Genomic DNA, 25817 nt, shown 5'->3' with positions numbered 1-25817 from the left:
AGATACAGCGGCGCGCGTGCAGCGAGAGCGCTCTCGCGGGGCCTCGGCGCCCCTCGGCGCCCGCCCGCCCGTTTTGGACGGCGTTTGGATCGCAATTGTGAGTTGTCTCGGCCAGGTCATTTCTTCTTCTTTGCCCTCCATCGCCTTTTCTTCTGGTCTCCTGCTCGCATCTCTCGTCTGGCGCCTGTCTTGCCGCTCCCCTCCCCACAAAGCACGTCCCCCCGTCCACCCAGCTCCGTCGACGTCCCGGCCTGCCGCTCGTCGTCCGCCGGTGACACCCCCCTGAAGCGGCCAATCTGCACGGGCCCAGCCCATCCACCCCAGTCCGTGACCTGTGTCCGTGACTTGCCTCCAAGTCCTGTCCGCCGGCTCTCGCTGCTGTCTTCTCCGTCCAAGCCGCCCTCGTCGCATTCAGCGCCGAACCGTCCTCGCCCTCCAAGCGCCTCGGTGGCTTGTGTTTGTCCTTCGTCTCCTTCACCAGCCGCGGGTCGATATCCACACGATCATCGATTCGGCTTCAACCACCTTTCCCGACCCGCACCGGATCCCCATCACCCATTGGCTGGTCGTTGGCCCCCCCGGTCGCCCTCGCCATGTCCAGACCCTCTGTGGCCACAAAGCTCTCCTCGTCAGCTCCAACCGCCACCTTGACTCCACCCACACCAGCACCCGCCTCGAAGGCATCGTCCAAACACAGGTCCAAGCCCCGGCCGATTTCCTCGGATCCGCAGCTTCTCCCCGCCACGGATGCATCAAGTCCCATGTCTCCTTCTTCGCCGCTGCCCTCCAAATCCGCCAAATCCCGGTTGCACCGACACTCGCTCTCCACCATCGACCTCAACAAGCGCACCCTCACCAACATGCCCACCGACAACGGTGCCGTCCAGAACCCCTCTCGACCCCGCCGCCCGTCCGGCAAGCTCTCTAAGAGCACCGACAAGCTGCACCATAGCCCCTTGATGATGTCTCCGCACCGTGGTGTCAAGGAGAATGCCAACCCAGCAACGCCTCCCCGTCGCCACTCCGATCCGACTGTCCATCGGCGCGATAAAGAGTTTGAATTGCCTCGCTACGAGCCCAGCCGCTTCCTCACCTCGGCTTCGCTCAACCTCTCGAGCATCTACACCCGCGTCGGTGAGTGGAACAGAGACAGCGGCTCAACGCCGCCAGCCGAGGCTTACCAGGGCTACGTTGTTCTCACCAACAAGAGCCCGAGCCGCATCCCTGTCCCGATCCTCAAGCAGCGTCCTACGAGTGCTCCGGATGACCGCTCACAAGCCTCGGCGACAGCGGCGTCTGGCTCGGCACAGACGGCTGCTTATCCGGAATTCGACTCTGCTCTCGCTGCTGCCCTCGGCAGCACTTTTCCGGATCCACCTGCACTCGTCGTCGGCGCCCCGCTATATCCGATCGACTCCTGCGACGGTATCGATGGTGCTGCTGCTGTTTCGTCCTCTAATCGAGTGATTGAAACACCTCCGGCTCTCGCATCGCTTCACGCAAACTTCCTTCAAGGTGCCGCATCCAGCTCAGCGTCTCCCACCGGACAGCCCGCATCCTCCAAGTCCAGAGCTGCTGGTCAGTCCGCCGCTGGTCAGTCCGCCGCTGGTCAGGGCGCCTCGGGCTCCTCTAAAATCCCAACAAACGGAAAGCGGCCGTCGACCGTCCCCGCAGTCCCAGCCAGACCAACACCGTCACCCACGACAGTATCAGTATCAAACAGACGGCCATCGCCCAAGCCCTCGCTCGCGTCCCTTCCGGGCGCAACTCCCAAGGCGGCAACCCTTCCGCGGGCCGCCAAAACCAGCCGCATGTCTCCCTCGCACTCACCCTCGCCTCAACCCCCCAGCTCGCCAGGCCAGCCCTACCCTGCAGGCACGGTCCGGGCATACGGCAAGCCCAAATCGCCACAGCCACAGCCACAGATCGACACTGCCCCCCGCGCGAATACGATAGATCCTCCGCCACGGCCACAACAGAGCAGCCAGTCTCCCACCAGCACCGTGTCTCCTGTCAGCGCGACCGTCCCGCCACCAATAGCGACTGCAGCAGAGCCCTCCAGGCCGGTGCCTTCCGAGAGCCTGCCTGCAGTCAAGAAGGTGCGGTTCTTTGAGTGGGTCGATGTGGGATTCACCCACTCGCCTGACGACTACGACCGCAACCCGATTGCCTGCGAGCCGCTCACTCGCTCGGGCGCGCTTGAGGTCATCCAGATGCGCATGGAGATGCGGCAGACCACCGAGCGGCTCTACCGCGCTCAACGCAACCAAGTCCTGGCCGCTGGTACGCCCGGATCTCCCAAGATCACAAGCCCGATGTCGCCTCGGCGCATCAGCCGCGACGAGGACGAATGGGACGGACACTGGAACGATGAAAACGACTTTGTCGACGACGACGATGATGAAGAAGAGGGTAGTGTGCAGAGACTTGTAGGTAGGCTGCGGCGTCAGCGCGAGCGCAAGCGAAACGAGCAGATTCGCGAGGAGCGCCGCGACAGCATGAACCTGCAGCAAGCCAAGGCGTCCGCCCGCCAGATCAACGATAACATGAAGACCCAGATGATGGGCATTCTTGAGTCTGCGCCGTCTCCGACGACCGCTGTCGGCTCGACCTCTGAATCTCTGCCAGCGGTACGGTCGCCTATCATGCACGCCTCCTCGCCTCCGCTGGCAGCGCTCTCACCGCGCACTCCCCAGGACACCATCGTTGTGAACCTTTCCAGCACTACCGTCGTCGTCGAGCGCGAGAAAGCACCAGGACAGCGCGTCGATGCCAGCCTCCGCCTCAGCCCCATCGACACATCCAAGTCTGTCATCGAGTCGCTCACAATGCAGCTTCAGGCCACCACCATCAGCTCGGCCTCGTCGCCGGTTATGCCCACGATTGTTGAAGAGGCTTCGGAGCATGCGGAGCAGCCTGCCGAGCAGAACGACGGCTCTCTCGATGGCTCAATCGACTCGTTCGAGCCGGATGCTTCCACCGTGAGCACCACAAGCAGCTCGCCGAGCTCGGACGAAGAGAGCCGCAACAACATCTTTGCCCAGCGCATCTTTGCGGCCTCACCGACTCCCGACTTTACTCCGCGCGACACTTCAACTCGGCCGCTTTCGAGCTCTGACGAAGACGATGAAGACGATCAAGAGCCGGATGACGCCTCCTCGCTGTCGTCGTATACATCGATGGTGTTCAAGTCATCGACAGAGTCGAGCTCTGCGGACGGTCCTGTCGGCATCCCCACTGTCGGTGCCGATGACGAGGAACCCTTCCGCGGCCGGTCTCGACGACGCTCCGACACTGACGGCGTGTCACTGCGGTACCAGCAAAAGTACGGCCAAAGCGATGTGTATCACCAACCGCCACCGATCCAGGGCTGGCTCCAGGAAGTTGTCATAACCAAGGGACGGAGCCTCAGCTGGAGTGGCCGGGCTTCCGCGTGTCGGTAAACTCGAATAGACGAATTGTTGCGACAGAAGCGTCCCCCACCGCTGTTCCAGGTTGAAGATGAGGGTCGGACCAAGTCGACACATCCTATCGGCATCGAGATTGTGGATCGTGGCGTGCGCCGACGTCATGCCTCTGCTTTCTTGGCCATCTGGCTGCAAGTTTCCATGACAGCTATTTGGTGCCTCGTTTCGCTGCAAGGCTCCTGTCGCAGTTCAGCTCGAGTTGATCGCATGCGCAAGATTTGTTCATACTCCACCGATAGACAGACAGCCCGGCTTGGCTTGGTTTGGCTGGATCGCATTCAGCTGAGGGCAGCAACGAAGATCCTTGGCCCATGCGGGGGCTGCCTGTGTTTGTGACCTTTGAAGACTACTCTGACTCGATCCGATCCGATCCTCTTCGATCCGACCTGATCTGCCACCACAACTTGCTCTGGATTTTGTCTCTGTCGTTCTGTTGCACGACTGCTACGTAGAACATACTCCTTCGATCTCCCTCTGTACTTCCACTCCGCTTCAGCCGATGATGGCACTCTTGGACGATTCATCACCCAGCCCCGCCTATTCAATCCTTGTATATACTTTCCTTTCTGTTCGTATACAAGCCGCGTGTCTCTTCCGCCCTTTGGTTTTTGCTTCTTGCTCGGGCTCTCTTAATCGCTTGCTCACTTTTGGCTCTGTGCCGTCGCTCTGCGGCCCTCCTTTGAATGTCCCAGCCTGGGCTGTCGGGCTGGTCTGTGCCCGGTCTCGTCGCCGCCGTCGTGTTCGCTGATGTTTTTTTGCATTTGTCGTATTCCTACCCTGCTCACCCCATGTCGTTGTCTTTGGTCTCCCCCGCGCTTTCTCTCCCTCCCCCCACTCCCCTCTCCCTCTCTCCGTTTCCTGCTGCTATTGCCCCGATGAGCGGTCTTGCTGCAAGCAAATATGGATAGAAATCAGACACAGAGCCTTGTCCGAGCTGCCGCGCCGCTCCTCGGGTTATGCGAGCTGAGGGTTATTGACTTTTATGAACGGTAAATACTTGTCCTCGAGCAATCACACGACCCGGTGACAATCTGGCGCATCTGGCTCGCGCATCCGACGCCGGCCAAGCCGATGCTGCTCTTGGGGGGGGGTTTCAAGGGCCGGTCGCATGCACAGGGCGATGGTTGTTGCCGCTCCAGACGAGAGTGATGCATTCAATTTCAACCAATGGGAACGGGACAGGAGAGCGATTGGACGATATCATGACGAGACGCACCATGGTAGCGAGTATCCATGGGTGGCAAAGACATTGCCGGAACACATCTATTTGCGGAAGCTCTCGAGCTGATCGTCCTTGGACTCTGCAATCATCTCGCGCTCGTCCTGGGCCTTGACGTCGAAGGAGATGTGGGCTTGGTTCTGGAGACGCCGGCCAGCCACGATTCGAAGATGCCCAGAAGTCACATCGCAAGCGCACAGGAGTGCACGGGAGTGCACGGAAAATACCACAAACCAACAACGCAGTTAGCTCGGGCTCGTCGAGTAGTGACGGGGTCGCATCTTGCATGCATCGCGTCCCTACCATCGGGTTATCGGGTGACTTTTTCCACTTCTTCTGGAGCTGCTGCTTCAACTGCGACAGACGCAGTGTCGGGTTCTCGGCCTGAGGCATTCCAATGAGGCAGTTTGATCAGGAAGGAGAGCGACGGCAGAGATCCGAGCAGCAACTTTCCCGCGGCACCACGGCGATGCGGAGGGCATTCTTTGGCAGACAAACAGCAGAGCCAGAGAACTCACCTTGAGCAGAGGCATCTCTCGTTCCTGTTGCACGATTCGGCATTCCGAGAAGAGATCGGTGAGCAACCTCCCTTCACATCCAGCAACGCTGGGCCAAACACTTGCTCAGAGAGTACAAGGCGGTGCCGAGCCCGACATGTCCATAATGCACTCTGAAATACGCAGTTGATACCTCAAAGACAGCCCAGGCGCTCTTCATTCTCTTCTCGGGATGCCGCTCGATGCGATCCGAGCCGCTGGCATTGGTGCCGGCCTCGGTGGTCGTCAGGCTCAGCAGATCCAGGGCATTGTCGATGCCGCTGGCGCTGTACTCTGCAAGATCGAGCATGTTGTCGGCCTGGAAGTTGTTGATTTTTGCTTCCTTTGCAGCGGCTCTCTTGTCGGCGCCCTTGACTTTGCCACCGCCTGTCTGCTTCTCTTCGGCATCCAGCAGAGCGTCTCTGATTGGGATTCATGGCCACAACAGAGACAGGTAAGCCCGGTGAGTCGGGAAAAGCAAGTGGCCACATAACTGGGCTTTGACACTGATACGATCCAGTATTTCCGTGCCCCATTTGCTCTGGGGGCTTGGGTCTTACCGCTCGGCTTTCTTGGCCAGGGCTTCCAGCTGCCAAATCGATCGGACATGGTGAATGGGCATGAGCACACAGCCAGGAGCGAGCCCATTGCGGATACGCAGAAACCGCGACGGCCTCTCCGCCAGCACGATTTCATAGCGAACGCAGATGCCCTATGGACTGCCTCATTGCGGGATGTTGTCCGAGGGCATGGGCGATGGGAGCGGGCTGCTGCCTGGAATGCAGATCGAGGAGAGCGACCAGCTGCGGTCTTGCATACCCGTTTGCGCTCTGCTTCGTCCTTCTTGCTGCCGTCCTTGGCGCCCTTGGACCACTCTGCGGCATCAACCTTCTCCTTCTCTTGGGCCTTCTTCTTGTCCTTCTCGGCCTGGACTGCGGCCTTCTTCTCCAAAGCGGCTGCGGCCCTGCAACCGCACCCACCAGCAGCAGCAATTCTGGCATCAGCATCGGGACAGGCAAACAGGCTTGTCCATGTGTAGCCGCCCGCGCAGGCCCTTCCACAACAGCGCACCGCCGAGCCAACTCACTTTGCGTTCTTGGGGGGCATTTCGCGGGACGCTGGCTGGGGTCTGATCTGCAGGCGATCTGGCTTGCTGGGTCAATCGATGAGGATGCAGCCCGATCGACGTTTGGGCCGAGCCGAGTTGTGCCGCGGAAAGAAGCATTGCCGGGTCAGGTGAACATCACGGGTGCTGCGCCACAGCATGTCCAGGTCGCTGGATCGAGCTCGACCGACTCCAGGCTCGACACTGCGTCTCGCCCCGGGTCTGCCCACCATCGCATCTGCTTCATATCCGCGCCATGCTCGAGCTCAGTCTGGTCGTCGCCGCTGAAAAATCCACCTTGGGGATCGGCGTGGACAACCGCCTGCCCTGGCGGCTGCCATCGGATATGAAGCATTTTCTCGCCCTGACGACAGGCGGCTACGGATCGGCTGTCGCTCCAGGCCCACGCAGCGCCGACAGTCTCGACAACGTCGTGGTCATGGGTCGACGGACGTGGGAATCGATTCCGGCAAGGTTCCGCCCGCTGACTGCCAGACTCAACGTTGTGCTCTCGAGTGATCCAGAGTTCCAGTCGTAAGTGCACCAAGCGGATTCCAGGAGCTGTTTCGTGATCATCGGTTTCTCCGGGCCAAGTGCATTCGCAATGCGCTCGGTTGACCAACCTAGCTCAATCTTGGTCTCGTCCCGGCAGCAAAACCGAGTTGCCTCCGCAGGTCCATGTCTCTGGCTCTTTCGACAGCGCCCTCGAGTATATCGAGTCGCTTGGCATCTACCGCAATGTCTGGATCATCGGTGGCTCCAGCGTATACGCGGCCGCCCTGAGCCATCCGCAATGCGCCCGCATCTTCCTAACCCAAGTCACGCCGCTTGGACAAGCGATCCGATTCGACACCTTCTTCCCCGCCATTCCGGAGGATCGCCTGCGCCTGGCCTCGGACGACGAATTCAGCTTGGCTGCCCCGGGCGCACCGCAGACGCCGATCACCGAGAACGGATTCGAGTTTGCATACAAGCTCTATGTGAGGATCTAGACAATGGCGCATGCTCGGAGGTGGTGACGAGGTCGACGTCAAGTTTGTCTTGGAAGGCACGGCCGTGAAAACACAGAGGCTGATCTCAGAGCGATTGGCTCGCACATGAAGGTGTTTTGGTTGTGTCAGTGTCCAGCCGATGGGCCGTAATGCATCGAGAGCAAACCCCGGGCAGGGTGGACTGACAGCATGCCGATTGCCGTCAGCGAACGATTGCGGCAGTGGGATATCGACGGAAAGATGGGCACAATGTGACAAGCAGCACTAGAGCAGTAAAGCGAGCCACATTACAGCGTTTCCAAAATGAAATGGGACACCCCCGTTTTTTGTGCATGACTGTGTGGTTTTCTGGAACCTGAATACACCCACCCACTCATCGCATTCATGGCCAAGCAAGTATGTCCAAGGAGACCGAAGTGGTGATTGCCTTTGGGAATGCATCCTGGAAACAGGGGAAGGGATATGCATCCAGCCCACGGAGACTCAGGTTTGCCAAGTACTTTGAGCAGTTCATACACCACCAGAGACGACCACCAGACCAATCCGTCTCCAAGATCCATGTGTGCTCGGTGAACGAGTTCAACACATCCCAGGTGTGCTCACATTGTCGGGAAGCCAAGTGACTCGAGTCACCCGAGCATCTTGATATCGAGAAACCACACTTTGTCCGGAGCTGTGCAAGCTGCCATACGTTGTGGGATCGAGACATCAATGCCTCACGGAACATGATTTCGGTATGCCAGTCGATCATCGCCACAGGAGATCGACCGGGTGTATTCAAGACCATGCTTCCCAAACCAACCAAAATCACTCGATTGCCAACCAGGACGGGAAACAATCTGACGGCTTGCTCACTGGGGCCTACAGTCAGTCAGCGGGCTCCAGACATCTGAAGCCAGGAAGGAACTGTCCCCTTTCTTTCTGGACCGACTGTAGAAACAGTGAACGAACTATAAAATGGGACACCCCTGGTATTTTGAACAGTGGCTGCATATCGTGCGCTGGCTGCGGTCTTCCCTCGGAGGTTGCCGGAGTGGTCGGCTTGTATTGCAAATGGCCTCGAGCCATTTCATGCCACATGGTCGAGGGAAATGAATCATGGGCATGGACATGGGCGTTGAATGTGCGCTTCAGTCCCCCCTCGGAAAGGAGAATGATGATCAATTTGGATATGTACAAGGCGTCGATGGAGCCCTGCTCCCAGTCCTGGTCGTCGCCAAGGCACTCCCGGTCGAGGTATGGATGGAGTGCCTGGTGGCCCAGAGGAGTGCTGGCGAGAGTTCCATGCAGGGCCGATGCGCTCTCGGCCTCGCTCTTGGCCCGGTGGCTGTGAGAGGAGTTTTAGAGCGACAGCCGAGCCCGAGTGTGCGCCATCAATTTCGATGCGAAACCCACCTGATAAGGACATCATAAGTGGGATTTTCGTTGCGATAGGCCCAGTCATCCTGAGGATGCGATCTGAATGAGGCGGGCTCGCTCATTGCTGCGCTCTTTGATGGAGCGGATGAGAGCAGAGGACAGATGAGGTGGATGCATATATAGGCACCCCTCGATGGGAGGGGATCCACGGCACCCCCTGTCCCGCGGACCCGATCCAGAGCGGGACCCCTTGGCCATGTGGGTCGGTCCTGTGTCCATCCATGGTGGCGATAATGCAGTTCCCACATTTCCGAATCAGAGCATGGATGACTTGTTTGAGCCCATCCAACCCTATAAGTGCTGGTGCTGATCCATCCCGTCTACAAGAACAAGGGATCGCCCCTCGACCCCGCAATGTACAGGCCGATTGGACTGACCCAGGTCTGCCGAAAGGTTGTCGAGCGAGCACTGCTGCCGTTGCTCAACCGAAAGCTCGGACTGATGGACATTGCCCAAGGTGGATTCCGGGCCGAGCGAGGCACCCTCGACCAGATCTTTGGCCTGGACACGCTCATCAAGGACCGCCAGCTGGCGGGCGAGGAGTACTCCCTGGTGTTCCTCGACATCAAGGCGGCCTACGACACTGTCTGGAGGGAGAAGCTCTGGGACAAGATTGAAGAGCGCACCCCATGTACGATCACCCTCAGGCTCTTGAAGGCCATGTTCGACGATGTGAAGATTCAAGTCGTTAGCAAGAGCCGTCGGTTCAATCCGGTCTGGCTGCAGAAGGGACTGATCCAAGGATCGGTCCTGAGCCCGCTGATGTTCAGCGTGTTCATCGACGACCTCCCTGGGAAACTCCGGGCAGACGGTGGAACGACCCTAACCACCACCCGAGGACGAGCCGTCCAGGTCAACTCACTGTGGTTTGCCGACGATGGGGTGCTCATCTGCCGCCCCAACCAGACCCAGCGCCTCCTCGACATCTGCGAGGCCCACAGCATCGAGAATCGATACCAGTTCTCGCCCCCGAAGTGCGAGGTGATGTTCACCGAACAGCACCCAGAGAAGGATGCCAAGGTGTACCTGTACGGCAAGGAGCTGCCAGTCGCCAAGGAGTTCCGGTATCTCGGAGCCATCGTCGACATCAACGGCTTCAGGATGGACCGCCAGATCCAGAACCTCACCCACAAGGCTAGAGGTGCCGCCGACAAGCTGGTGAAGCACGGAATGAGCCTGGGCCGATACTCGGCCAAGACGGTGACGAGGGTGTTCAAGACCTGCGTTCGGCCCATGCTCGAGTATGGACTGACCCTCGAAGTGCTCACGAAGCAGCAAGCCGTGATACTCAGACGAGCACAGATGCACTGTCTGACCCGACTCTTCAGAGTGGTGCGGAACACATGCGTCGTCTCAATGCGCATCATGCATCGGATGTGGCGATATATTCAAGACACGAGGTGCTCGTCAAGATTTTGCAAGCTGTCTGGCTCAATTCACTGGGTCTATTTTGCGCTTCATGGACTCGGTCGAGGGTCTCGATCAGCTCAGCACCATCATGGCACCGAGCGTCACAGCGATCATCCAGCCCGGGGAAGCAGCAGCACCGCCCGACAGGCTCAGTGCAAAGGGCAGATCGTTGGCCCGGAGGCTCGCTTGGTCGGCCGGGGTGGCTTTTGTGGACTGGGTTGTCGCCGTGGTTGCTGGCGGGTCGGTGACCGAGGAGCTCGGCTGTGTCGTATCGACTTTGTTACTTGCCGACGCAGGCGCAGTGCTCGAACTGGTCGGTGAGGGCACGGAGACCACCAAGCTTGGTTGTGTGGTCAAAGGTGAGACTGTGCTGGCTGGCCAGGCGGTGGTCGTCACTCGAGTGTTCGATGGAGTGGCGATGGGATCCGGAATCGGGGATGTGGCTGGGACACTCGTCAGTGGCAAGGTTCCAAGCGTCGTCCAAGTTGTCCACGATCGGCTGTCCGTCGTTGGCGTCGGTAGAGGCGTTGAGACGGCTATACTGCTTGAGATCCCGTCTGTGGCCAGGGTTGATGTTGCAGAGGACTGAGATGCCTGGCCGGTGTTGGATGCACTCTGGATTGTCTCGACAGTGGTTGTTGAGATCGTTAGGGCAGAGGTGGTCGAGCCGAGCGGAGGACGGCCGGGTATCCTGGCTGCTGTCACCATCAAGAGGCCGGATGACAGTATAATGGCTGCGAGAAAGTCGTGAGCGAGCATCTGGTGTGGAAATGGAACCGAGAGGATGTGGAAGCAAGTACCGAAGGTGGAAGCAAATACTGAAGGTGGAAGCAAGTACTGAAGGTGGAGCAGATGGTGGGAGCAGACAATCTCGACACTCTCCAACGGCGCATCCAAAGTCAGGTCGGGGCTCAGTGGGGATGACCGCAGTTCTGACTCAGACCGCACCCAAAATAGCAACAGATCCGCTGTGATACTCCTGGCTGGTCTAGTTCTGTTTTCGTCACGACCATGGTCTATTTCTGCCCAAAGTGCCGCCAGGGTTTTGTCGACATGCACGACCTTGTCGAGCACCGACAAAGAGTCTGTGAATGCCCCCTGGAACTTCGTATCTGCGACTGCGGCAAGGCACATCGAACCCAGACCGACACTGAACAGTGCGAACACATGTGTGAGGGGCATTTGTGTGAAGTGCATTTGCGTCATGAGCCAGGGTCGCCTTCGACACGGAGCACTCCGATTTTGACCACTACTGGTTGTCGCTGCGATACAGATACCGCTGGGAAAACATACCACCACATACCCTGCTGTGTGTCGGGGTGTGTCCTCGAATTCTCCACCATCGACGAGTTTGAGCATCATTATACTGCTGTGCACGGCAGTGCGCCAAGCTCGCAGCTTGGTGGCGACCGCTGTGTGCCAGAGACGAGCAGCGGCGACGCAGTACCGCCGCTGCCACAGATGAGCCAGGACCCAAAGCTGATTTGGTCAGGTACGGCCGTTGTCAGCATCGATGACATGCATCTTGGGACGCATCGATCAGAGTGATCCCTCCAGTGAGTCATGGTCGACTACTGCTGATCAGCACACAGATCCAAGTGTCACAGAGCACGACTCAACTTGGTTCTCGGGCCTCTGCCGGTCGTCCAAGGAGCTGTTCCAGGTTGGGAGTTGTCTGGTCGAGATGCAGGTGCTGGATGAAAGGTGGGTTTCAGACGAACGCTGGGCCTGGTGCTGTGGTGCCGCCACTGACATTTATACCCTCGAGCCTTGATCAGGCGAAGTGGCTCTTCGTCACTGAGCGATCGAGAATATGATACGCCAGACTCGCGCCGGCTGCTGTCTCTGGTTCTTCTCGAAGCCAAATCGTCAGGCATTGTTGCGTCAGAGGATGAGTGCTATTACATCCTCTATGGTGCGCTGATGCCGCAGCGCAACTCGGTTCATCTGAGCGCCGGGCTGATTGCGGGTGCGCTCTGCCTCGTTCAGTCCGGCGAATGTTTGTCGTCGCAGATCTGCCTTCGTCGGTGCAGCTTGGGGATGCTCGATGGTGCGAGATGCTGCAGGCCCGCATTCGCGACGATGCGGCGGTTCTCCACATTCTCTGGTATGAGCCATGGAAAGCTGAGAAGATCCAATAGCTACTCGGATAGTGCCTCCATTCCTCCGGACACTCACATCCACAATATCTCTGCAACGTTCGCGGGGCATCGGCCCGAGCCAGCAATCCGAACCACGGACGAGTCGTGGGAAACGACGCCATCAGCGCACTGCATCTCGGCGTTGTTGATTCCAAAGCCCGCACTCTGGCTCGCGGACAGGTTTGTTCCAATGGTATTGGTGGTCAAGAGTCCGTCCCCTCGAACGCCGCCATGTTCTCATCTGATTCGTCTGTCGGATTGCTGGAACAAGAACCAGAGCTCTGCTCGTGGTGCGCTCATTCTGCACGAGCTCACCGTTCAGAGCCCGCTCTGCCACGAGTGGACCGTATCGGCATCCAAGCGCATCCGGTCTGTGACCTCTCAATCCGGAACCGAATCTTGCGCTCCGACGAAGAAACTTCGCCTGCTTGTTGGAGACAAGTCCCCGGTTCAGATTCCCGCCCACAAGCCCCAACATGGCGGATCTTGGCCAGGATTCTTTGTGAGGTACCGCACTGGGAGGACCTCAGCCACCTCGGTCCGGAGTCCGCAGAGTCGGTATTACCTATCCCTACTCTGACCATGAGTGTCCGTCGTCTGTTTCAGTCGAATCGCTGGGCTTGTTTCGTCCGTGATCGAGATGTGCGCTGCCCCATTCAACCAAGCAACAGGCAGCGATGATGCGCACTAGCCGACGTGATATCTGACATCCGCGGAGCGAGGCCCTCCAGGGCAGTAACCAACCGGCCAGTGTTGGAGAGTTTGATCAATGTATATTTCAATGCATTGGGCAAGCTTGATGTTGCAGCGCCAACTCGATCTCAGGTGGCTGCTTGTAACGAATCGCATGCAGCCGCCATGCACACATCTGCGCCTCTATACATCCGGTACATTCCACATGTGTATCTGCTCATTCGTAGAGCCGATGGTCCTCCCTCTTGAGTCTCTGTCCAAAGCTCAACAGCGCCGTCAGGAGTACCTGCTTTTCGTCCATGTGCGAGGTTGGATGCGTCGGACTTGTGTTCTGCGATGCGAGTCTTTGTGATCCATCGTAGAGGTCCTGATATGATTCTTTCATGAGCTCAGGGCTGGGCAGCGAGTCGGCATATCCGTGTGGCCAGGATGGGATGTCTGGAGCCGGCTGGCTGGGGATGGGCCCGCCGCAAGTCCCTTCGCCGGAGTAAGGAGGATTTGGAGGCAATGCCATCGGTGTGCGTTTGTGTCTTTGTCGCCTCCGGGAGCACGCTCCATGTTGTTCACCAACGGCCATTTCGGGGCGATGATCGATCCCGGTGCTAGATCCAGTGCCACACTCGAGCAACTCCGAAGGATCGGCAGAGCGCAATGTGTGATGAGCGCTCGGCACTTCTGCATCGGCGCATATGCGGGGAAGAGGCTCGATGGGAGTGGATTGCATCGGATCGTTGCTATCCAGATCTCGCTGAGCAATCGCTTCGTGTGATGTGTTGCCGCACGAACCCGCCAGGAGGCGGCTTTCCAGCGGCGGCGATCTCTCTGAGCGTGGTTCGATGGGCTGAAGAGGCTTTTTGTTCTTTGTAAATGCCTGTGCGCTTTGAGAGGCGGCATCTGATACCCGAGTCGTCGGGCCACTGTGTTCGATTGATTCATGGGCGTTTTCGTCGCTGTCGTGCCCCAGGTCACTTGTATGCTGGCTTGGCGGCGCTTGTGGCATTTCAACGACCTGGATGGAGGTGCGCTCAGGATTCCCGCTGCTTCTCTCGTTGCTTGTGCGGCCAGCTGTGCCTGGCACCGGCTTAAATGTTCGCAACTTTGGAATCTGGCTGAGTGCTCGTTTCACTTTCGTTGGTGTTTGTGTCTTGTGGACGCTTTCGTTAGGAGCATCATCCAGTGCGTCGCTGTGGTCTTGATTTTGGATACCATGCAACCGGATCTTGCTTTCTGTGTTCTGATGGCGCTTCTGGACAAGGGAAAGTGCTTCGTGGGCACTGTGTTGTTGAGATGGAGTAGTATCGTTGCTGTTTGCGGCCTGGCTCGGCCTCGCTTGAGGTCGATCCGGAGTTACTTTGTCCTTTATTGTGCGGACAGTCGAACGGCTTGACGGGCCGGAGCTTGCACCAGTTTGCCCTTTTCTGGTCCCGCTCTGGTGATGCTTTGCGCCACTGATACCAGGCCGAGTGACGCAGAGCCCCTGTTTTGGCTTTTTCCTTTTACCTTGTTTTTGATCGTCCTTGGCACTGGCGTGACCATGTCCATCCAGGGAGTTGTGGTGGCTCTGGTGATCCGCCGTACTTGGTCCCTTTGGGGCGGGAAGCGAGCCCTGCGACTTTGGAGGTGTCTCGGAAGGCTCAACAGGGTCCCTGAGGGGGCGGCACGACAGATTCGACTCGGCGCTGGCCTCTGGTCTTGGAATTTTGCTTTGGATAACCTGGGCCGACTTTGCCCCCTCCGTCCTCGTATCGACGGGGTCTCGCAGGCCCATAGGCGCCTCGAGTGACTGATCTGACCCTGCTTGCGCTCCGAGCTCAGGTCGATTTTGTCCTGATTCCCCTTGAAACACCTCCCGGCCCTCTTGTTCCTTGAGTTTCCGTCGCTCTTCTTCTTGCTTCTTCCTCTTTTCTTCCACCTGCGCCTCGCGATATCGCTGGATCTCGAGCGCTTCCTTCCTCCGTTTCTCGTGGTCAAGGTCATCTCCGGCAAAGAGACTTCGTTTTCGGCCATACACATTTTGCTGGGGCATGGCGGGCGGGGATGGGGCTGGCACCTCGGTTGCTGCTTTGGGCGGGACTTGATCCTCGTTTGCTGTTTTCTCACGGTCGGTGCGATCGTTGGCATTGATGCTGGGCCGCGGCGCTTCTGCGGCGGCACTTGGCTGCTCGGCACTTGGGCTGCAGACGTGCTGGATATTGGTGGAATATGCACGAGGCTCACCACCCCCGCCCCACCGTCGCTTGCTCCAGAAAAAGTCTGTCGGAGGGCTGGATGCAGATGGGTTCGATACGACATGGATATGGGCCTCGACCAGCGGCGAGACACTGTCCCGGACCTTGAGAGCGCAACGAAATGAAGCAAGTTCAGGGCTGGGACGTGTGGATGACAGCCAAGCATACACATCGATCGAGCACTGGCCGTCACATCCGCCAGGCTTGCCGAATGGCAGCTTCCATTTGCAAGCGTCAAAAGTGCTTACGCCAGCCAGCACTGCGGTTATGTTGCGGCGCTCGAGCTTCTCGGCGAGTTTTCGCTGTCGCTGCTCGTTGGACTGCCGTTCTGCATCCGAGTAGTAGAATGAGTGTTTTGGCGGAAGAGCTCCGTCACATTGGCTGGCGTTGCTGCCGCGCAAATGGTCTATCGACATCATGCAGACGGTTCCTCTGCCACAATCATGCCTTTGACTGCGTTCGAGCTGCCCATCGGTGCTCGGAGCGACGATCAATACTCCGAGTGTCTATCAATGCAGCTCTCCCACCTAGATCTGCAAGCCACTGCCGGCGCGCTGCCTCCTTGTCGACGATTCCGTTCATCGTTATCTGGATGGATTGTGCTTGTTTGGAGCTTGGGGTGCTGTCCGGGTCTGGGTCTAGGTTAGCCTTGATGCGGCAGGTTGGAGAAAGGACTAGCGACGAATGTCGTGAGAGCAACGTCGAGAGCGGCTGCTGGAAATCGATGCTGCTCGCCCCAGTGCTTGGGCAGGTTTCGCCAGCCATTATCGCTGCATCGTGGTATGTCGGGCAAATATTTCCGATATGCATGCTGTCCCGAGGCCGACAGCGGGGAGATGGGCTGATTGGCAAGCGACCGGCCAGTTCCCTCCCCCAATCACACATGCAGCGCCGGCATGGCTGGGCCCTGCAGGCATGTCCGCCATGCCCTCCGGCATCTGTCGATTCGCCACTGCTTCAGGTCTCTGCTGTCTGGGCCGATCAGGCCGTCGTTCTGCGCGTGACCGCTCCAGACCCATTTGACCAAAACCAGCTCGTCCATTCTTCTGCCTCGCATCCGCATCGTCCCGCTGCCCCGTCCGCTCGTCTGCACTGCGGTGCTCCAGCCCAACCACCACCCAGTCCAGCATCGCCGTTGGCGTCCCCTGTCGCTCAACAAGCCGACCCCTGCCGGCTGTCTCGCCCGCTGCTCTGGCCGATCATCTGCCTCCTCGGACCGCACAATGAAGTCGCTTGCGCTCTATCTCGAGTCTCTTCCGCAATGGAAGAACGACATGAAGATGCAGCACTACTTTGCCAGCTTCCCGCCTCGGTCCGTCAACCCCCACGCCTACGATGAGCGCTTGGGGTTCTGGAAGGAAGTCATCGGCTTTGCTGTCGCAAACGCCCTGCTTGACTCGGCAACGCACACAACCCTCACGGCCGACGGTCTGAGTCGCAAGTTCAACCGCAAGAATTGCGAGCCCATCGGTCTGGCAACGGTTCTGGTAATCTTGGAACAGACCAACTATCTCCATTGGATGCCGTCTGTCCGTTCTGGGGGGGGGGGCTTGCCCACCCTGCTCGAGGCGGCGTCCCCGCTGAGCCGTTATCGTTCTCGGAATCCTCACTGGCCTCGCATTTCTCCGTCTGCACATTCTTCTTGTCGACCAACGCCGCCCCAAGAGCGAAATGAAGGCCTCCAAGGAAATCGTTGAGCTCAGCGAGTACATGAGCGAAGCCGGCGTCCTATCGTGGGTCATTGGCAATCTTGTGCTGGCGCCATTGCGCTGGGGCGTGACGCAGGTCTTGGGCACCAAGTCAAGTCCACGCGAAGTCTCGGGAAGATTCGTCTTGATGCCGGCAGTAGCGGTTAGTTTGATCGCCGCGGCAGCACCGAGTAATGCTCAAGCAGGGACAGGGGCGCTGGTGGCCATAGACTACCTCAGGATGTGGGTGGCAGTAGGCGCAGCTCCAAGCGATGGCGCTTCTTGGGTCGGCAGTCTTGAGCACACAGTGACCATGTGGATGTTGCCGCATCATGCGCTCGTTTTCAGGGGATCGCCGAGCGCATCCGGTCGATTCACTCCGAAGCATCGTCGTCGACAGACCACATCATGACCCTCGAGCAGTTTGGAAGTCGCTTCAGCAGTCGCGCCAGCCCCAACAGCGAGGTTCCGCTGTCGGGCGAGGATATCTCCATCGTTGTTCGCTATCTCGAGCAGCGCATGATCATCAGCACCGACTACAGCGAATCGATTGGTGTGGTAAGGCCGCCCGGCGATCCTCAGCCAACAGCAGTTGCTCTGGCTTGACTCTGCTCGCAATGCTCATCAGCGATGCGCTGCCACGGCCCCGCTAGATCGTCAAATTCAAGAACCCAAAGCATCAGAAACTGTTGCCCATCACCGACCTGGATCGCAACATTGTCACCATCAAGACCACCATCGACACGCTCAATCAGCAGATCATACAACTGGAGAGCAAAGAGACCGAGTAAGTAGCCCCGCGAGCTACGCTGTGGACCTGGGATGCTGAGCTTTGTGAAGCAGGCGTCAGGCCACAGTGTCCCGCCAAAGTGATGGCAGACAGCACCTACTGATGCAATTGTGTGGAATCGGGCGACTCAGGTTAACTCGCCAGGCGCAAGAGCGAGTGCGAAACCATCAGCGAGTGCGCGCGCTGTTTTGTCTGAAGCAGAAAAAGGCCATCCAAGAGGTGCTGCACAGGCGAATGGAGTCTCTCAACTCGCTGGTCTCGATCATGCTCAAGATCCAAGGTGCCGAAACAGACGCAGAGGTAAGTCACCGCTGCGGCGCCACCAACTCCCGCTCTCGCCTTTGCTGATTCCAGCTTCTGCTTCCCTATCCAGATCTTTGCTGCTTATAGCGTTGGAGCAGATGCTCTCAAAACCGTGCTCAACCAGAATGGCCTCACCGTCGAGCGAGTTGACGACACCATGGGAAAGCTTCGCGATGTGCTTGCCAGTGAACAGGAAATCGAAGAGGCCATTCGCTCGGGGCAGGAGAGCCTCCACGGCACCAGCGGCATTGACGATGACGAGCTCGAGCGCGAGCTTGACCAACTCCTGAACCAAGAGCAGGCCACAGAGGCACGGCGTGCCTCACCACAGAGCCACCTGCTGCATGCACTTGAATCCCTCCCTGCACCATCCGCTTCGGTGCCTGTCACAGAGGCGCCGTCGAGCAAGCGGGACAGGCTGGAGATGCCTCTTGAGGCCATGTAGCCGGGAGCGCACCATTCGCCCGCATCACCAACACAACTATGCTAGTCCCTTCGATGACCCTGCCGAGTTGTTTGAGCTCGCTGTCTGTTGCCTTCTTCCCAGCCCAAGTGTCGCGGGACCCACAGACCAGACATACTGCCGTATTGGCTTGGAGCACGCATCCACCATCGCTTCGCATCCATCACTTTTGTGTCTTTTTGTATTCAAGTGCCGGGTGACTCTCTGTTTGTCCAGAGCCAAATCGCTCAAGAATATAAAGAGAATCGTCTTCTGCAAATCGCCTCTGGGCCTTAAAGAGATTCCACCGCCTGGGCAGGCGTTCGCTTCACTGCAGGAGTCATATGCCATCCTTGCGCCGGTGGCTGACCAAGCAGCGAGCACCGAACCCAAGCTTTTGCAAATGCCTTGCATCCACCGGACGAACTCAGACTCGGCGTGTGTATGGCCGCTTGCTGTGCCAAACTTGGACAGAGCATCGAGGCTCAGGGCCAGCATCCAGTATCCAGTGCAGCCGAAGCGAAGGGTTTGCGGTCTAATCGGTTGGCATGGTCGATACGCACCGCTGTTGATATATGCAGATCCCACAGCGAGCTCGGCTGTGGTTGGCCTGTCCGGGTGCGACTGTCTATGGTCCCAAATACTCGATGAGCTCCTGCTGGAGGGATTTGGCATCATCGACCTCAAATTCGCGGATGCTGATGATCTCAGGCAGGCCGCAGAGCTCGTCCGCCGCTGACGAGCTCGATTCTTCGTACTCGAGACACCGCGTCAGATCAATGTCCATGAGGCAGTCCATCTGCGCGAGCTTGGATTCAAAATCCCTCATCGTCTGCAAAGGCCGACATGTGGTCAGCATCGGGAGGACGGGCATTGGATGCACTCTTCATACGACGCTGGCTGGCCATCGTACCTGTTCCGCCCTGACTCGGTTCACTCGGTTCTGGGCCAGCAGTTCACCCACAGAGAACCCGAACTGGTACATCAGTGCCTGGTTGAATTGGTGGGTCAGATCGCATCAGTACGCTCCCTCGGAAACGGCGAGCCATCGGTTCCAGGAGCATAATGGACATGGGTCACTCAACTGTGTCCCCCAAGAAGCCGCGCATCATCGATGTGCCGTCATCGATTGTCACAATGAGGCTGAAGCCTGTGCGGGTGTTGACCTTGAGCTTCTGCGATGAGACAAAATGGCACTGAGCACACCGACGCTGTTAGATTACCGAGTCGCGCGAGCATCGCTGCCGAGGAATAGAGCGACAGTCAAGCCTTGAGGAAGCCTCACCTTGACAGTGATAAGCTTGACGAGTCTGTGGATACGATGTACCAAAGCTTGCAACTGTTAGGTTCACCAGTATCGTGCTATAAGCTCGTTACAACCAGGAGCACCGCCATCCAAGCACGCAAGTGCGAGAAAGCACACTCTCGGTCTCGAAGTAATCCCTCAGGGTTGGTTGGCTGTGGTCACCATGCTTTACCTGGACTCGATCACGCTATTCAGATTGGCCAGATACTGAAACGGGAATCGCTGCGCTGACTGCTGGTTGCTCGATACAATTCCGCCCAGTTGGACTGGTGAGTGGAAAGGCTCTTTCGGCAGCGACGCCTCGGTCTTGACAGGTGTTTGGTATACTGAGCGATGCGCCGGTGCTGCTTTGGTTGATGGTGGCCAGGTCTCGAGCTCGATTGTGGCCACCGAGCGCGCAGGGCTTGAAACTGGTTGATCGTGAGGACAGTTAGAGCCACAGGCGGCGGGCCAGTTCCTCAGATACGGCGATCTGGTGGACGGGTTGGACGAGCCGAGAGAACCGGGGCTCGCTCGGCTCGCTTCTTCGCAAAGTTCACCATACCTGCTGTTGCAGATTTTTTGCTGGGCGAGCCAAGGTCAAGACACACCACATCGTCGATCTCGCCTGCCCTCCGTTTTGACGGAATCGCATCGGCCGGAGAGCCCGTTGCGGCGTCGTATGGGCCGTATCGCGATTCGTGGGAACTGAGTGGTGATGAAAGACTGATTGCTGCACCCGGCGCTGTTCTCGGGGCTGAGGATGGCTTGGCTTGTGTCGGCGGCGTACAGTCGGACTGGGTCGCTGCTTCGATTATGCTGTCGATCAGCGAGAAGTCGACATCGGCAAAGTCGTCGTCGTCGTCGTAATCACAGTCGTCCAACACGGTGGGCATGAAACTTTGCATCACCGGCTGGGATTGCAGCTGCGGTTGAGACTGAGGCCAGGGCTGAGACCGGGTCTGGGGCTGGGGCTCAGAAACCGAAACCGCAGACGGCTTTGGCTGCTTCTTTGGGGTTTTGAGAGTGCCTGCCTTCGGCATAGCCGATATCGAATCGGCCGGCCCAGCGGATTTGCGGCCCGCTGGCTTAGAATCGGCATCGACGTCCGAAGCTCTGCCCGATGATGCATCGCTGTCAGCACGGCCCACCACGGCATATGCCACTCATTCAAAGTGCGATACAAGCTCTGGAGCCCAGCTCCCGACGGCAATGTCTACCTGATGCACTCGACTTCTTGCCGGAGCTGGAGCTCCAGCCGAACCAGCGCATCGGCGAGCGATTCGGGCGGCCCACCGAGCAGCTGTGTGTTGTCTGCTGTCAGCAGCAAGACGCTCCTCTTGACTGTTGCCCCTTGGACGAGCACCTGAAAGATGATAGCATCGATGCTCAGAGCGGACTCGAATACTGCCGACGCTGCTCCCGAGTCACGCTGTCGCTTCCGCTGCTCCCGAGTGACGCTGTCGCTTCCGCTGCCGTACCTTGGCTCCGGGAGGGGTGAAGAGCTCCAGGCCATGGACCGGCCTGTATTCAATCGCACTGATGTTTCGAGTTCCATCGGTGAGGGTCAGTTGCAGCATCTTCTTCGGCAGAGATCTGAGGATCTTCTCGGGGTCGATGGGAGTGCCGTCGGCCTGGGCCGCCTGCTTCGCCTGCTGTTCGGTGATCTTGTTGTGCTGGGAGAAGACGGACTCGCCAATGTCGCGGATGCTAACGATCTGCAACAGACACGGCTGCAGCACGAGGCCCTCGACATCGGTGTCCTCAGGCAAGACGGGCAAGCCGACTTGCGCGAGGTCCGAGATCAACAGCTGCTGCAAGACACTTGCAACGAAGGTCTCGGTATCAAACTCGGGATAGCTTTCGAGAATGAACTGGACGCACTGCGGGATCCACTCGGGATGCAGCGATAGAGGGTACGCGGCGAGCTCTCTGGTCGTGAGCTGCACCAGCTGGTCGGGGCTGTAGGCCATATTCCGGTCTGCGGTCAAGGCGATCAAGACCAACAGCACAGGCCACAGCCAACGAACAGCAACGCGGGTGCAATGCGAATGCAATGCGAATGCAAAGTCGGCCCAACAACGGGCTCTGATTGGCCCGCGGCGCGCAGCCAGGACGGATTGTGCGCAGCCAGGGCGGACGGATCGTTCTCATGTTTGTGGCATCAATTTTTTCCGGCCCCTCGCGGCTGCTCATCTCGGTCACCTGAAAGTCACGTTGTATGTGGCGCAGCAAAAGTTGGAATCCGGCCATGGTCGGTTGACGGCATTTGGTATCGTCTTGAGCCGATTGACGGTGGTGGTGGGCGATTGGTGTGGAGGAATGACCAATTGTATCATTGTTGGAAGCTCCACTCCGATTGCGGACAAGAACCACCACCATCTGAATCTCTCTGGTTGGAAACCTAGTCAAGCGTGGCTGTGTGTCAGCGAGATGACATGATCGTTTGGCTATCAGGCAAGACTCGCCTTGACAAGATGTCTTCCCACGACTGATTGAGCGAGCGATGCGTTTCTGGATCTGAATCAAGGACGCCACTGTGAGCATCGCTCCCTGCCCAAAATGCGCTGGTTTTGAGGAGATTCTTTCTTCCCCAAGGGCAGAACCAGCCATCGTCGCTATTTTCTCGCCAGATGGCTCCCCACAAGCGAAAGGCACCACCCAGGCGACCAAGTGGATCCAGAGCATCCACAAGGCCCTTGGTCTGCAGGAATGGATGAGCACCACACCAAGTCCCAAGATCCCCGGGGTGGCCCCCTTCCTGCAATACATTCGCCATGTGTTCGATGGAGACATGCTGGACAAACAGCTGTACTTCAGCCTGACCCGGCGACGGCGATTCAAGCGACTCGATCTCCACAGCAAGCGACAGCGCACCGTCCACGAGATGTGCAAGCAAGTCATCGACCAGGCACCAAAGGAGACCGAAGTGGTGATTGCCTTTGGGGATGCATCCTGGAAACAGGGGAAGGGATATGCATCCAGTCCCAGGAGACTCAGGTTTGCCAAGTACTTTGAGCAGTTCCACCACCACCAGAGACGACCACCAGACCAATCCGTCTCCAAGATCCATGTGTGCTCGGTGAACGAGTTCAACACATCCCAGGTGTGCTCACATTGTCGGGAAGCCAAGTGACTCGAGTCACCCGAGCATCTTGATATCGAGAAACCACACTTTGTCCGGAGCTGTGCAAGCTGCCATACGTTGTGGGATCGAGACATCAATGCAGCCAGGAACATGATCTCGGTATGCCAGTCGACCATCGCCACAGGAGATCGACCGAGTGTATTCAAGACTGTGCTTCCCAAACCAACCAAAACCACTCGATTGCCAACGAAGACAGGAGTGCACTGCCATGGCCTACCCGCTGGGCCTACAAGTCAGTCAGCGGGTTTCAGACATCTGAAGCCAGGAAGTGACTGTCCCGTTTATTTCTGGATAGACTGTAAGTATCTCGCACTGTTCCTTGAGTATTTCGACAGTGGATGCCGGGTCGCCCATATTCTGGGCAGTCCACTTCGGGGTTGCCATCCCTCTTGGGATGGTCGATGGGAGGTGGTTGACTCCCTTGTGCAAAGTGTGCAAAGTGTGTGTGTGTGTGCAAAGTGTGTGTGTGTGCCGGCGAGAGGCTTCTCGCCTTCCCTCGGGGGTCTCTCGCCAGAGACTGCTCTTCTCGCCGACCGAGGCGGCTCCGAGAGCGCGTTTTGTCGTTCTCGCTGATTTTATTAACAAGAAATTTTTTCATAGTGTTGTGCCTCGAACCATCGTCCCAAGCCCACCACATCCGTCAAGACTGCCGAGCAGCGTATCCAGCAGCACATTGGCAATCCAGACCCCGACCGCACCACTTGATAGCATATTAGGCGGTGTAATCACGGCTCTGCGTTTAGGTACAGCTTTCTGTCCAGAAACACCGGGAAGATGTTGTTGAACATTTGCAGATAAATCTCCTGATGGATCTCGTCTAGACAGTCGGCTGGAATCGCAATGTCGCTGGTGAGGAGTTTCTCCACGTCCATATCCATGAATGGGCTCATGATTGCCTTGATCGTTTCCCGGTTCCAGTGGGCAATGTTGAGCTCCTGCGAACATCCTGGCCGGATGTATGCCTTATACACCTTGATGTACTGCAGAGCCAGAGGCTTTGGCAGAATCCATTTCTTTGGCACAAAGTCTCCGATTTGGCCCTCGGGTCCCAAAGTAACGTTGGCTGCCGATGACTCTGCCGTGGATCCTGACGCCAAGGATATCAGCGACCGCCCAGGCCCATCGGCCCTGACGACATCAAATCCCGACCGACTTTCGTTGTATGCCGTCCGCACCGACTTCATTAGCTTCTTGTAATAGTCCAGGAAGTAGAAAATCTCCCCGCAAAATACTGTCCATGGCGACATGCCGCCGGGTGGATGGCAAGCGAAACGAGGTGGTTCAATGTACTGCGTCGGTCGCCCCCGGATGCCCACGGTACGAGACCACACCTGACATCACTGTCCCGAGCCATGCAAATGCAAATGCAAATGCAACAGAACTCGCCCAGGTGGCTTGCAGGCCCAAAGACTCACGCTCGGTGCACAGCTTCTCGAGCTTCTCAAGCGACTCTTTACTGCTCATGGCCAGGTTGAAGCAGTCAAGGGTGAACTTGAACTCCAGCTTGCTGGACTTGCGCTGGGTGTTGGTCAATCTGATCCGCTGCAAAGCCTGGATACTCGGGATCACCACGGCCTGCAGATATGATACCATCAGGCCGAGTATCAGCTGGATGAGAATGCCAGATGCATTAGTGAGGCCCACGATAAGCGCAGCTGTAGCAGCCCTGAGTCATGCAGCAGTTGTGCATCCTCAGCATACTCGACAGAGCATGCCGAAATGACAACACTGCGCCGCCGACGACATTACCCAGTAGTTTGCTAAAAAATAAGACGTAAACGAATGGAGCTCCTCGATATACTTCAGCTTGATGCTCCAGACCAGATACATGCTCATGCTGACGACGTAGATGACTCCGTTGGTGATGAGCTCGATTCGGACTGGATGCTCAATATCGAGCTTGTAGAGCAGATATGAGAGGTACGGCACTGCGATAAAGGAGAATCCACACAGGACCACTATCGAGGGAACAACCTTTGGAAATTCCTGAAGGACGCCACAGGTCCCTGTTGGGTTGGTGGCATAGACAGAGTTGACGATGCACTGGGCAAATATCGTGAACGCAATAAACGCCAGGCTGATCGGCACAGATCGCGCAGAGACCGTCTTCTGTTCGATGCTGATGGACAATTTCCGGAGAGATATTGCCGACGTCAGCGGCCTCCGTACGATCTCGGCACTCATCTTGTTCAGCAGCTGGATGGATCGCACCACAAAGGTGGTTGTGAACAAAGCCTGTTCCCACGAGTTTCCGATCCGGTGCATCCGAGCCGAGCTGTTAGATTCGGATGATGCAAGTCGCGGCCTCGATTTGCCAGAGAATGCGTGGCGGAATGCTTACACCGAAGGTGATCAACGGGAGCATCGCAAGGTCGCATGCGATTTCCACAACATTGATGACAAACAGGGCTGGAACATGGCGGACGCCCAGACACGATTCGTTGAGCATACCGGAGCGATTCGTGCGGCGCACTAGCCTGACTCACAGAGAGTAGTTGTTCACTCCCCCAAGCCAGCACGACCCCATTCTCCACCATCACCACAAGTACTTGCACATCGCGCTCACCAAAGACCAGCAGCAGGCCGCTGAGCGATTGCAAGCACAGAAGTGGCCAGTTCCTGCTCTGTATGACCGAATCCTGCCTGACATAGCAGAGGACAAGAAAGCTATGGAGGCAGCCCAGACCGTCAGTCACCGAGTAACAGCTTGGCACAGGGTTTTTGTGGTGTTCCGGCGTAAGACTGTGGCTCCGTCCGCGGTATCTGCATGCTCGACATCGTCCATCTGTGCGGCGATCTGCAACCCAGACACTGGCTTCTGCGTCGATTCGGATTCCTTACCTAGCTATCCAGACTGTGCAGACGATCCCTGTCAGTACTGCAGGCAGAATCACGGGGACAGACATTTCGAAGGGTCGAACGAAAGCGATGTTGGCTGGTCCAGCGCTTGG

The 25817-nt window shown here is 57.8% G+C and overlaps 9 protein-coding genes across 9 annotated transcripts; 5 read left to right on the top strand and 4 right to left on the bottom strand.

Annotated features, from left to right (window-relative positions):
- The first annotated feature begins 502 nt into the window (after positions 1-502).
- Positions 503-3526, top strand: BJ171DRAFT_293393 (uncharacterized protein). The gene has a single exon (XM_053106958.1). The coding sequence runs from the start codon at positions 594-596 to the stop codon at positions 3441-3443; it is 2850 nt and encodes a 949-aa protein (XP_052969305.1). The 5' UTR covers positions 503-593; the 3' UTR covers positions 3444-3526.
- Positions 3527-4429: 903 nt separating this feature from the next.
- On the bottom strand, positions 4430-6401 carry BJ171DRAFT_493943 (uncharacterized protein). Its single transcript, XM_053109968.1, has 7 exons — positions 6310-6401; positions 6042-6186; positions 5783-5811; positions 5377-5644; positions 5205-5228; positions 4990-5070; positions 4430-4826 (listed from the first exon to the last, which is right to left on the bottom strand). Exons 1-7 carry the CDS (start codon positions 6327-6329, stop codon positions 4731-4733), a joined length of 663 nt encoding a protein of 220 aa, XP_052969304.1. The 5' UTR covers positions 6330-6401; the 3' UTR covers positions 4430-4730.
- Positions 6402-6551: 150 nt separating this feature from the next.
- Positions 6552-7704, top strand: BJ171DRAFT_439500 (dihydrofolate reductase-like domain-containing protein). Its single transcript, XM_053108024.1, has 2 exons — positions 6552-6861; positions 6980-7704. The coding sequence occupies exons 1-2, from the start codon at positions 6584-6586 to the stop codon at positions 7317-7319; spliced, it is 618 nt and encodes a 205-aa protein (XP_052969303.1). The 5' UTR covers positions 6552-6583; the 3' UTR covers positions 7320-7704.
- Positions 7705-10141: 2437 nt separating this feature from the next.
- On the top strand, positions 10142-12869 carry BJ171DRAFT_639964 (uncharacterized protein; the record flags this gene model as incomplete). Its single annotated transcript, XM_053115754.1, has 7 exons — positions 10142-10507; positions 10781-10895; positions 11141-11305; positions 11362-11457; positions 11531-11640; positions 11741-11852; positions 11927-12869. The coding sequence occupies exons 1-7, from the start codon at positions 10198-10200 to the stop codon at positions 12867-12869; spliced, it is 1851 nt and encodes a 616-aa protein (XP_052969302.1). The 5' UTR covers positions 10142-10197.
- Positions 12870-13044: 175 nt separating this feature from the next.
- Positions 13045-16194, bottom strand: BJ171DRAFT_493935 (uncharacterized protein). Its single transcript, XM_053109967.1, has 3 exons — positions 15738-16194; positions 15459-15538; positions 13045-15314 (listed from the first exon to the last, which is right to left on the bottom strand). The coding sequence occupies exons 1-3, from the start codon at positions 16093-16095 to the stop codon at positions 13200-13202; spliced, it is 2553 nt and encodes an 850-aa protein (XP_052969301.1). The 5' UTR covers positions 16096-16194; the 3' UTR covers positions 13045-13199.
- Positions 16193-18617, top strand: BJ171DRAFT_493933 (Snf7-domain-containing protein). Its single transcript, XM_053109966.1, has 6 exons — positions 16193-16697; positions 16876-17061; positions 17247-17456; positions 17552-17685; positions 17820-17988; positions 18062-18617. Exons 1-6 carry the CDS (start codon positions 16434-16436, stop codon positions 18434-18436), a joined length of 1338 nt encoding a protein of 445 aa, XP_052969300.1. The 5' UTR covers positions 16193-16433; the 3' UTR covers positions 18437-18617.
- BJ171DRAFT_493932 (uncharacterized protein) lies at positions 18618-21846 on the bottom strand. The gene is made up of 8 exons (XM_053109965.1): positions 21200-21846; positions 20939-21084; positions 20284-20834; positions 19912-20149; positions 19719-19743; positions 19519-19629; positions 19347-19424; positions 18618-19265 (listed from the first exon to the last, which is right to left on the bottom strand). Exons 1-8 carry the CDS (start codon positions 21689-21691, stop codon positions 19062-19064), a joined length of 1845 nt encoding a protein of 614 aa, XP_052969299.1. The 5' UTR covers positions 21692-21846; the 3' UTR covers positions 18618-19061.
- Positions 21847-22040: 194 nt separating this feature from the next.
- BJ171DRAFT_472633 (uncharacterized protein) lies at positions 22041-22854 on the top strand (the record flags this gene model as incomplete). The annotated part of the gene is made up of 2 exons (XM_053108666.1): positions 22041-22138; positions 22317-22854. 2 exons carry the CDS (start codon positions 22041-22043, stop codon positions 22852-22854), a joined length of 636 nt encoding a protein of 211 aa, XP_052969298.1.
- A 620-nt stretch (positions 22855-23474) lies between these two features.
- Positions 23475-25315, bottom strand: BJ171DRAFT_596795 (uncharacterized protein; the record flags this gene model as incomplete). The annotated part of the gene is made up of 4 exons (XM_053114707.1): positions 23475-24097; positions 24282-24441; positions 24616-25101; positions 25208-25315. 4 exons carry the CDS (start codon positions 25313-25315, stop codon positions 23592-23594), a joined length of 1260 nt encoding a protein of 419 aa, XP_052969297.1. The 3' UTR covers positions 23475-23591.
- Between the last annotated feature and the right edge of the window lie 502 nt (positions 25316-25817).

Source organism: Polychytrium aggregatum, assembly GCF_025602895.1.
Source record: "Polychytrium aggregatum strain JEL109 chromosome Unknown BJ171scaffold_8, whole genome shotgun sequence".
NCBI lineage: Eukaryota > Fungi > Chytridiomycota > Chytridiomycetes > Polychytriales > Polychytrium > Polychytrium aggregatum.
The sequence above is the reverse complement of the archived record's forward strand: the minus strand, read 5'-3'. Positions and strand labels throughout refer to the sequence as shown.